Source organism: Rana temporaria, chromosome 11 (assembly GCF_905171775.1).
Source record: "Rana temporaria chromosome 11, aRanTem1.1, whole genome shotgun sequence".
In the NCBI taxonomy this organism is placed as follows: domain Eukaryota; kingdom Metazoa; phylum Chordata; class Amphibia; order Anura; family Ranidae; genus Rana; species Rana temporaria.
The window spans coordinates 50,573,506-50,585,675 of NC_053499.1; the positions used below are offsets into that span (position 1 = coordinate 50,573,506).

General features: G+C 39.3%; 1 protein-coding gene across 11 annotated transcripts in view; it reads right to left on the bottom strand.

The window, feature by feature from the left end:
• Positions 1-2,876: 2,876 nt before the first annotated feature.
• LOC120916761 (mucin-5AC-like) overlaps positions 2,877-12,170 on the bottom strand; it is a 295,447-nt gene continuing 286,153 nt past the window's right edge. For 10 of the 11 annotated variants that reach the window (XM_040327691.1, XM_040327692.1, XM_040327688.1 and 7 more), the window contains 9 exons: positions 11,596-11,694; positions 11,068-11,187; positions 10,604-10,702; positions 9,707-9,826; positions 8,930-9,028; positions 8,661-8,780; positions 5,708-5,753; positions 5,454-5,571; positions 2,877-3,980 (listed from right to left, as the gene is read on the bottom strand). In XM_040327691.1, the coding sequence (XP_040183625.1) occupies positions 3,755-3,980; positions 5,454-5,571; positions 5,708-5,753; positions 8,661-8,780; positions 8,930-9,028; positions 9,707-9,826; positions 10,604-10,702; positions 11,068-11,187; positions 11,596-11,694 (1,047 nt within the window). In that variant the 3' untranslated portion in view covers positions 2,877-3,754. The remainder of the gene's footprint in view (positions 3,981-5,453; positions 5,572-5,707; positions 5,754-8,660; positions 8,781-8,929; positions 9,029-9,706; positions 9,827-10,603; positions 10,703-11,067; positions 11,188-11,595; positions 11,695-12,170) is intronic. The other variant, XM_040327689.1, reaches the window with a different exon arrangement.

Here is a 12,170-nt window from a genome sequence, read left to right on the forward strand (position 1 = left end):
CAAGCTTTAACTTGTTTCCTTTGTTTTATCCTGTGTATTTCTTGTGTTTCCTTTATAAAGTGCTTTGAGAAGATACCTTTAAATATGCTATATAAAATAAAGTTTGACATTAATATTCCTAAACAGGGGCGGACTGACCATTTGGGCACTCGGGCACTGCCCGAGGGCCCCATGCCACTAGGGGGCCCCATTAGGATTGCCAGCCACAGTAAAACCAGAGACAGTATGTAAAAATGTGTGTGTATGTGTATGCTGTGTGTGTATACTGTGTATGTATACTGTATGTGTGTAAACTGTCTGTGTATACTGTGTGGCCCCATAATCTATTGCCTGGGGGGCCCATAATCTCCTATTGCCCGGGGGCACCATAATCTCTTATTGCCCGGGGGCCCCATAATCTCCTATTGCCCGGGGGGCCCATGAGTTGTCAGTCCGCCCCTGTTTCTAAGGTGTATTCAAAACACTGTGGTGGGAATTTCACCTCCCACATTTTGTGTTAAGAATATTCATAAAATAAGTTTAGTTTGTTTGTAACTAAAACAAATACTTTTTTGGGGACCAAAGACATTCATGGGAGGGAATGTATAGCCCTGGCTGGCAGCCCCTTTAGGTTGCAGGAACTGCACAGCTCAGGTATTCTGTAGCCACATGGCCACACAGCTGCACGGCAGCCTGTGACTTCTCCATCACAATGATAATATAGTACGGCAAGGAGAGGTAGGAATGGCGATTGGCCACATTGGTGGCCTGGATGTAAATCCCACCCACCAACACACAAGTTAAATAGAGATAGGCTGCAACAGAGTACAGTCTGCAGAGAAAAGGGGCTTCAGGAAGCCCCTCAGAGGGACTGTATGAAGTGCAAAAGTGGAGGGTTGAAGGAAGGCTGAAAAGAGAGAGAGACACTTTGTATGGAAAGAAAACTCCAAGGTATCAGAGCAGTGGGGACTCATGAGGCAACCAGGGAAGAGGGTACAGGTCAGGCTAAAGAGAAAATCACAGACTATCTCTTGACTGACACCCCCATAGTTATGCCAGTAGCACAGAGGCCAACAGAGGCATAGCTGTAGCCAGAAACTGTGGGGCCTACCTCCTGTCTGTTCCACTGTAATGGTTCCAATGCTATCTACCTTTCATGCACTTTTATCCAGCCTACAGGAGGGTTCATCATAGGACAGACTGTTGACCAGAGGATATTCGAATGACATCTGAGTTGTGACAGGTGTTTGGCCACCCTTATGTGTATTGAGAGTGTTTGCTGTCACTGGCACTTTACTGCCACCAGTAGAGCTCTCCCCATCTGCATCACCGTTTTTCAACCTAGTAGTCCAGTAGAGCCTATTAACAGTGAGGCCTACAGTAGGTAGGCCTCACTGTTAATGGCATTCTCTTAAATTCACCTTTAGGGATATTTGCTACTGTATTATTTCATTGGTATCAGCAGGGTCGTCACTCCTCTAGTCTGCCTAGTACATGTTGTGAAGACCATTTACAGGGAATAAAATAAGAAATATGTAATATACTTTGTTGGAATTTTTTTTCTGTGGTTGGTGAGAGGATGTAGGTTTAGGTTACCCTATTAATGTTTAAACTGTTTAATGATTACTTCCCCTGCAGGGCCTACTACTGCCTAAATAAAGCCTATTTTACACTACTGGTGTGTTTATGAGCTGTGTGGGCCATTTAAGGGCAGGCCGCCACTAGGAATGGCAGGACCAAATAATCCACCAGTTGCTTAGGGAATCATTGCCGCACTATAATAAAAAAAAAAAAATGAATGGTGTTGTTAACTCTTTGTTTCTAGTTTAAGACAATAGAGATCATCAAGGTACAGTTGATGTATACATTTTAAAAGTATTTTAGTAGTCTGAAATATTTTATAGCTTTCTAAATCAGCACCCATCTTTAATTTTAAAGGGTATAAATATTATTAATTTATTAACTAATAGTTTACACTTTACTGTATTTGGGTTTACAATAAACAAATCAGTTTAAGCTCTATTTAACCCTGGTATTGTGGATGTCATATTAGACTTTGTGCTTTGCTCATTAAATTTTGTAAATGTGAAGTTTCCTACTAAAAACTTTGGGCTAGATTCACATAGATCAGCGGATCTTTAGATCCGCGTGATCTATGTGATTTAAGATCCGCTGCCGCAAGTTTGAGAGGCAAGTGGGTAATTCACAAAACACTTACCTCCAAACTTGTGGCGGCGGATCGTAAATCCCCCGGCGGAATTCAAATTCCGCGGCTAGGGGGAGTGTACTATTTAAATCAGGCGCGTCCCTGCGACGATTTAAATGCGCATGCACCGTCCGCGATTTTTCCCGGCGTGCATTGCTCCCACTGACGTCGCTAGGACGAGCGGGTTAGAGAATCGGCGTACGCAAACGACGTAAAAAAAACAAAAATCGACGCGGGAACGACGGCTATACTTAACATTGGCTGCACCTCATAGAAGCAGGGGTAAGTATACGCCGTGTAAACATCGTAACAACACTGCGTCGGGCCCGCGTACGTTCGTGAATTGGCGTATCTCGCTGATTTACATATTTCTCAACGTAAATCAGCGAGAACGCCCCACCCCCCCCCCCCCCGGCCTTTTTTTAATTGCAGTTAAGATCCGACGGTGTAACACAGTTACACCTGTCGGATCTTAGGCATATCTATGCGTAACTGATTCTATGAATCAGTCGCATAGATACGACGGGCCTAAGTCAGAGATACGACGGTGTATCAGGAGATACACTGTCGTATCTCTATGTGAATCTGGCCCTTTGTATCCAGTTGTAATTATTAAAATGTATTACTGTTATTTTTTTGGTAGAAAAAACAATTGAAGGTATAAAAGATATAAAGAAACTCAACAAGATTATAACATGCTTAAATATTGTTTTATTTAAATCAAATTCTATACTCCGGAGATGAAAACATTATCCTCTAGATCCAATGACCCACAAGAAAGACTATAGACACCTATCACAATTTTCCACTCAAAGAAATAAATACAGCAAAGTTCCCATCCTTAGAAACTAAAAGCTTCGGTATGCAAATTTAAACAAAAATAAAAAGTACAATCTTTATGCTCACCCATTAGTGAAATACAGTTTAGCTAAATAGATTTATCTAAATGTATTTAGTTTGTAAACAGAATCACATTTTCTAAAAGTGACAGTATAATTGCCTTCATTCAATGAAATGCAAACACGGACCTGAGGTTGTATTACCTAACTGTTTATCAGGGCTTTAGCAATTTAACTACACAACATATATAAAATGCCTTGTATGCTAAATCTACCAATCTAAATATTATTCTCTACATTTGCTTTAAGTTATTAAAATAATAATAATAAAAATAAAATCTCTCTATAGAAGAGTTGTTCAACAACTTTTTATAATGGGAAAATAGACACTAAAATAATAATATACCACAGACTCTGTAATGCAAGGATTAAAGGATACTTGCTGTGTCATAGTTTATGATAGGAAGTGATGCTAGGAAGCACAATTTATATGAAAGTAAAGCTTGTTTAAAGAACAACCCAGCAATAGTTAGAAGTCCTATGCCATATCTAAAATTGAAGGGCAGTTGGAGACTTCATTGAAGAGATGTTGGCAGTGAGAAAGCAAAGCGGGGCCCAGTGGTAGAGGGTAATCTCCAGAGTATGTAGATGTTGGTTAATATTTGGTTATAGTTCATATTTTAAAAGTTCTCTTTCATCGGTATATGTGTATCTGTAGTCAGGTCATTGTTCAGTTGATTTTTTGCTGCTGTTGTTCCTGATTGACTTGTTGCTGTTCTTGCTGTGGTATGTCTTTATCACATTCTGTGGTTTTACAACCACACTCTTCAGCGTAGATGTAGGTGTAGACAGTACTTGTTTTATCCAGACATTTCAGATTCACTTCCCTCTTGCTTGTTTTTACTTCTTGACAACAGCTGCACTTGTGTTCCATTTTGTTAGCGTCAATCGAGTACCTGAAAAGATCAAATTGTGAGACTGTGAGTGCACTGATCTTTCCAGTGGCCATGTTCAGATTAATGCATTTCAAATAGACCATGTCATATCTTGTCATATAATGGGTAGACAAATAAACAACTACTAGTAGTTCTAAGGCTAAAGCCAATGGGTGCATAAAATTAACTCATCGAGGAAATGCCATTTTCTCATCTTTTGACAACAGCAGCGGAAGTATAACCAAAAAAATCTGTATACAATGTGCTATTTTGTGAAGTACTATTCTGTCTAAACCTGGTTCAGTCATGATGTTTAACTGCTTATGCTGTATATAAAGTAATTAAACATGACAGAGAAAATGAATGTATTAAGTCAATGACTAAAGGAAGGCAATAGAGCCTTCATTGACTCGACTGTTCGATTTTATCATTTATAGTATATCTAAAACCAAAAGCAAAAATATAATGTTTGGTATCTTCTGCATTCGTTTTGTAAGTTTTTTTTTTTTTTCACCTTCCGGGTAAACTCTTCCTGAATTTTTTTGTGAAAACCCACTCACTAAGGGCTAGTTTACACTTTTTTCAAAACGTGGCTTCAGACATGCTTTGTTAAAGCTGTCTAAACGCCAGTCAAAGCCCCTGTGACTAAATAAAATGGTTAGCTTATGGTCCTGTTTACACCTTGCTTTTGCTTGGTGCTTCAATGAGGCTTCGGTGGGTCTTCGATAAGGCTTTGGCGGGTCTTCGATGAGGCTTTGGTGGGTCTTCGATGAGGCTTTGGTGGGTCTTCAATGAGGCTTTGGTGGGTCTTCGATGAGGCTTTGGTGGGTTTTCGATGAGACTTTGGTGGGTCTTCGATGAGACTTCGGTGGGGCTTCGATCAGGCTTTGGTGGAGCTTCGATGGGGCTGCGATGAGCCTTTGGTGGAGCTTTGGTGGGGCTTCAGTGAGGCTTCATGGGGCTTCGCCATAGACTTCTATGGGGGCTTTGAAGATGCTTTGAAGCACCACTAAAGCTACGTGGTGTATCATTTTTGAAGCAAAGCCGAAGCAAAACAAGGCAAAAGCCAGGTGTAAACAGGACTGTAAGCTAACCATTTTATTTAGTGACAGGAGCTTTGACTAGCATCAGAGAGCTTTAACAATGCCTGTCCGAAGCCTTGTTTTGAAGCAGGTGTAAACTAGCAGTTAATGTGTGTTGAAGCCGAAGCAAGTGTAAATGATCCCTTACTGTACTGCATCTACAGTATCGTGGTACAGTGTTTTCACTCTAGGGCAATAGTTGTTAGAATTTACATATACATTAACTTTATCAGCCAGAGAAGTTCAGTTTTACTCTGAATAAAAGCATGAATACTATAAAACAGTAACAGCACAGGTAATTGGTCTGGTTTACCTATATAGGGTAAAGATTTTAAGGGGTTGGTCTAGATCGGTTTCCAACAAAGATATACATTACAAATTGCAAATTAGAATCAAAACAACAATATCTTACATGGATGATGTCATACAGCCTCCACCACAGTTTGAAAGCTCCACAACTTCATCTGATACACAAGTTCCAGACTTGATTTGACGAGATTGTTTATGAACCTGGCATCCTTTTAGGGCGCCTGCAAAGAAAAGTATCAAGAATGTTACTTATAGCGAAATTATTGCAGCAGTCAATAAAATGAATCTTAGGATAAATAACACTTTGAATGCTAAGAATCACTTAATATTGGTGATATGAATGTCTCAGATACTTACTTTCACAAGTCTTGCAGCAACCATCTTCTGTGCTCCTGATTGTACCCTGTGGGATAAAAACATAAAGGACAAATTACTAATGTGTCACTTAGAAAGTGTTGACTTTCTTGTACAGTCCCAATTAAACGATCTAGGGATATCAGACACGTTTAGACTGCATTGAGAAAAAAGAACAGCCCAAACGATTTACTCTTTAGTATGTTTATGTTTGGACAATGGTCTGGGGATGGGAATAAAGCAAAGCTCCGCCTAATATATATATTTTTTAAGTCAGCAGCTACAAATACTGTAGCTGCTGACTTTTAAAATAAAGACACTTACCTGCCAGGGTGTCTGCGATGTCCTCACCCAAATCCGACCCATCACTCGGCTCCGGTTGCAGGCACCGACATCTTCACTAAGGGAATCAGGAAGTGAAGCCTTGTGGCTTCACAGCCTGATTTCCTACTGCGCATGTGCGAGTCACGCTGCGCGTTATGAATGGTTCCTGCTGTCTTCTGGGACCCGTTTGTCTCTCAGAAGACAGCAGGTAGGGGGAGGGGCTGGACATGGTGTAGATTGCTGCAGAGATTTTTCACCGGAAGTGGGAGCAAATACCTGGATTAGACAGGAATCTGCGCCACCCCCTGAAAGGCACCAAATGTGAAACCGGAGGGGGGGAGGAACCGGATCAGCGGAAGTTCCGTTTATGGGTGGGACTCCGCTTTAATGAACACAAACTGGCTATGCATACTCAGTAACATTGCACAGTCTGCAAATGTAATGTTACTGTTGATAAGGGAAGTGAGTGTGTCAGTGACTACACTGTTCTATCTCACAGGGGCTTCTGCATACAGTGGTCAGAGACTTTCCTTGCTTCCCTGCCTTTATTGACACTAGAGAAAACTGCAAAGGGAGATCAAATGCAAAAGTTCAAGAATGAATAGGTAATCCATGTATTTCACAATATTATTTGATATCGGGAATATAAATTCATTTTTGCTGGCTACAGATCAGCTCTAAAAAGTGCAGACGTGTAAAATTGGAGACCATTTTCATTTTGACTGAAATTCTGTTATAATTTGAGGTATGTAGCCAAGCGCTGGCTATATTGCTTTTGTTATCATGGGACACTCTTTACTAAAGATTACATTGATCTTTGTTTCCTCTAGTTCCCAGCACAGGGATTATTGCATCATTTCCTTACTGCAGAGAGAGACCATTACTGAAAGCAGGGTATCGTGGGATATGTAGCCCAGATTCTAATGGATCTAATGCTTCTGCTAACTACAAGTACCAGCTGGCTGGAGAGAGAAAGAATTCTGGGTAAGCACATAAAAAGAACGGTCTGGGGAACTGCTCTCTCCTTTGGGAATAAGCTATGAATAAGCACTAAAGTTTGGTGTGAAACACGTCAGCTTTTTACCCCGTCTGCTGTAGCATGCTTTTTGTGTGTTTTTTGATTTTAAAATAAAAGCTATTTATTGTTCCTTCATTTTGCATCATTCCATGCATTGCCAGCACCCGTGGCTTTGGATCAGGTGAGGAGACTTTCTGATTAGTATCTTATAGTGGTGATTTCTCTTTTTCTCTCCTTTGGGACATGGGGCCTGCAGCTACAGGAGCGAGAAGCTAGGCTCCCCTTGGTTGGTGTAAGCAAGTGCCATGGCCTGAATGGCACCAAGGGCCCCTACGTGAGTGAGCCTTATCCCTGGAGGCAGATCCTCAGCTACCGGCCTCTCATCGGCTATCCAGGGCCACTTTCACCTATGCCCACGCAGACTCTGCTAAACCCCTGGGCCATCAGGTTGCCAGTCATGAATTCTTTGTTTCCCTATACGCTTTGGTATCTCCAGGATTGGTGAGGAGACAGAAGCCCACCCTTAATTTTACTTTCAGAGACACTGATTGCAGACACCTTTACGCCACCCTTTACAAAAAGGCCTTTTCGCTGGGAAGCACCTTGCTCATCCTATCCACCTTTGCTGGTCACCATTGCACAGCAATATATTTGGGTCCCTTCATAGCTATCTGGACACCCTTACTTCAAGGACTTCTTCACACATGGGAATCAACCTACAACACCTGTTTATATTAAAGGAGAACTCTCACTCAGGTTTTACATATTACATACTGACTGACAAAAAGTCTTCTCTTACCCCTCTTGTACCTGGGGTCAAAGGTCCCCCTTAATATTTGTTGTCCTATATTGTCAGGCTCACTGTTATTGCCATTTCTCTGCATATTTCTATAATTCTGCTTTATGCGAACGATGCAAAATGGGGAATAACCACATTTCACATTCATCTTTCTGTTGTTAACTCAAAAGTATTCAGTAAAATATCCTTTTTCAATCTCTGTTATTTCTTTGTCTTTTGCATTTTCTCTTTAAATTATGTCAGCACCCAGGGTGTTAGGGGTGCAAGGGGGCTTGCAAGGTCAGGGCAAACTCTGGGGACAGTCCTCCAGTGGGGTGGTGCCACAGGTATATTCGTTTAGACTAGGACTCTCCAAACTAAACAAAGGGCCAGTTTTTTGTCCCTCAAACATTAGGGTGGGTTGGACTGTGGCCAGCGGGAGTTGAAATTTACCTCGCATCAGTGGGAGTAAACATCACATTTGGTAATTGGTGGAGGAACATTGGTATTATTGGGAGAAATGGTGACCCATTGTTGGTGTCAATGGGAGAAATGGTGCACCATTGTTTGGTGTCAAAGGCAGAAATAGTGCCCCACTGTTGATGTCAGTTGGCAGAATAATATTTTGTATCAGTGAGAGGAATAGTGCCCCAAAGGCCAGATAAAGACATGCAAAGGGTAACATCCGGCACCTGTGCCACAGTTTGGAGACCGCTCGTTTAGACTAAAGTAATGTTAATGTATTTCTTCAGAAATATTGATTTCACTGGTATATTTTTTTAGTCACATTATTATGGTAAATTGTTAAAAATAGTACACATTACATGAATACTAACCTCCAAACAGTCTTTAGGATTGAAAGCTGGGCATGTTTTGGTCACTTCTTTCATATCAAGAGAGCTGGTACATTCATGTGAGACACATTTGTCTTCAGGTGACACGTACACCTCTCCAGGCTAAAAAATACAAATAACTACTAAAACATGTTCACAGACAAAATATATTTTTTCCCTTAGATACATATAGCTGATATATATATATATATATATATATATATATATATATATATATATATATATATATATGTATATAGCAACAGGTTTACCTTCAGGATTTGTGTAGAGTTGTCCGACAATGTCATAACACATCCAACTTTTACACACGTTCCACAGCACTTTTCTGGTGTTGTCTCATATTTGTAGCCCTGCAAGAGTAACAATCATAGAATTCAGCCTTCTAACATCAGATATATTGACAGAGATTTAATTAAAGATCTTTAATTGTGGGTACACAGTTTCATAGGTTTGCATTCTTTGTGGATATGTTTTCTAGGACAATGGGTATTCTGGTCGAAATAATTATCACAAAGAGCAGATTCGATTGTCAGGCTCCTACATAGACCTTAAAAAAAATCTTTGAACATTTTATTTTTAATTCATAGTGTGTTATTGCTTTCCCTATTTTCTTTGCCCCTAATACCCATCCATTGTAAAAAATGCAAACTGATCATTGCCTCTAAGCATATTACATAAACAATAGACAGAAATTTCAGGCTGCTTTGAGCATGTTTTGCATTTACACCGATTTGTATGTAGATGTAAATCAGCTCAAACTTCCAATACAGCTTTAGTGGCTTTTTAATTAAACAAATTTTACATCAGAATGTCTGTGTAGAAAGGCAGCATGGAGGGTGCACCAACACCAACAGGTCCTCTCCAAAATCAATAAATTACAGACAAAAGAAAGTGGCATGGACTAGTGTAGTACAGCAAGGTCTGGATGAAAAATGTAATTACTCAGTGGATAGCTTGTGACACCTGAAAGAATTTAAATTTAAGCTAGAAATTACGCTAGAAATTGCATTTAGTAGAAAAAAACCTACCAGTGGACAGTCTTCAATTGGACAAGCTCTTCTGATTTCTGTTGGGTTGAACTGATCGTCAATAATTTCACACTCATATTTGACACATGGTTGATCAGGTGAGCTCCATGTTTCACCAGGCTAGAAAAGAACATTACATATGTAAATAAAAAGTAGAAATCTCAGACACAAAAAAAAAAATAGAGAAATGTAATTTTCATTGTTGTAGTGCTATCAGATAGACATGTGCAGAACGAAAAAATGTGTTTTGATTATTTCAATTCGTTATTTACATTCATTTTTTTCATTAAATTCTTTAATCCGTTGAATTCATTTTCGGAATTAGTTTAGTTTATTCATATTTGAAACAATTTTTTTTTGTTATTTTGGATTTGTTTAAATTCGGTACTATTGTAATTCAGAAATTTGGGTATATCCACGTTTACGAAAAATGAAAATCCGTCTTAATTTCAATTCGTAACAAAACAAATGTCTACTATCAGATTGGCCAATTTGGCCCTGCGTATAAAGAGTACCACTTTAATTCCTTCCCACATTTCATCTCATTGCATCCCTCCACGCAGGGCAATCTTTAACATAGGGCTCAAGCCCAGTCACTGTTGCGTGGCCCAATGAAGCTTTCCCTTAAGCGCACACTGCACACAAATAGTTGATAAGTCCAATCAGTATTAAAGATGGCCCTGTCTCCACTGTCTCCACTGAGTTTAGTGCTTTTTTGAAAGCTGCAGATGCCAAATAATTTAAAATATGTTTTGTAAATCTGCGTTTTCAGGTGTCTGCACAGAACTCGAGGTCAAGAATAAAAATAAGACATATAGCACCAGAATTGTCTATCTTACTTAGGGATGCAATGCTTATTATATTTATACACATCGGCATTAATTCATTGGGCTGTACCTGCAAAATCTTTGTAGTGTTGTCCTTCAGTTTCATAACACAAGAAACCTGTACACATTTACCACAGCATTGCCCTTCAACATTCTCATATTTGTAGCCCTGAGAAAAAGGAAACATTTATTAATATACTGCTTGTAAGAAAATGGCACATAATAAAGCTGGACAAGTTGTTTTTCTGAAAAGTCAACCACAATTCTTTATTTTTTGCAGATAGCTGTGTCTGCACAACAAATGACCTCAAAAATATTTTTGAAATATTTTTTTCTTATATTCCCAGCTTGATATCGCTGTCCCTGTTTTCTTTGCCCCTAATGCCCTCCCATTGTTACAAACATATGTATGGACATATGTATAGCAGAGATGGAAAATCGAAATACTCATTAGGAGAGTTGTACCCCCTATAGAAATTCAAGTGAAATTTATAATTTAGACTAAAATTGTTTTTAATAAGTATATAAACCTACCTGTGGACAGTCTTCAATTGGACAAGCTCTTCTGATTTCTGTTGGGTTGAACTGGTCATCGATAATTTCACACTCATATGTTGCACATGGTTGATCAGGTGGGGTCCATGTATCACCAGGCTGTTTTTTTTTTTTTCAAACAAAAGAAGAATATTTTTTATATAAACAAAATATATTTAGAAACCTTAGATACATAAATATTAGATTAAAATCGTATTCTCAGACACATTTGGAATTGAGAATAAAGTGTCCCAGTTTAGTTCCCTCCCACATTTTATCATACAACAAGCGTCCATACTGGATGGAATTTAGGAATTTTGTGATTGCTACACGTGTCATATAATTTAAAATGCTTTTGCCTTCCAATGTCTGCACAGATCATGAGGTTTAGGAAGGCTGCTGCATGGATGATGGAATCCCAGAAATGACATAAGACATATAGTACTAGAATTGTCATCTCTGCTTAGGTATCAGAGATGCAGCACCTATTATGATATCACTAATCTGCATTGATTCATTAAGATGTACCTGCAAAATCTTTGTAGTATTATCCTTCAGTCTTATTACACAAGCCACTTGTATACATTTGCCACAGCATTCTCCTTCGGCCTTCTCATACTTGGTTCCCTGAAAGAAAAGAGACAATAATCAGTATTTAAATCAGTGCAAATATATTTCATTTACAGAGTGTGGCTTTGCTAATTAAAATCCTACAAAATCTTGGTATTACTTGCAGCAATTGAAATCCTTCTGCTGGAATATTTTAATCAGTTTTGGCACTTCCAGGTAGTATGGAAGCTCGCTCACCTCCTGCCAATACACACACATACCTATTGGCTAGTGAAGCAGCCTCTCATACTGATGGGCCAATAGGAATTGGTGATAGGTGGAAGGTGGTGGAATTGTCTAAGCTTTGCCTTTTTAGAATGTCCTGACAACTACCCATAGCAGCAGCAGGGAAATCTCATATAGGCCTGTTCAAGTATATTTGGGTGTCTGAAATCTATAACTGCTTATATATTTGTTTGGATGGATTTACTTTAGAGAGCTGTTTTAACCACTTCTCTACTTTGGGTGTTTTTCAGATTTGGCGTTTACAAGAC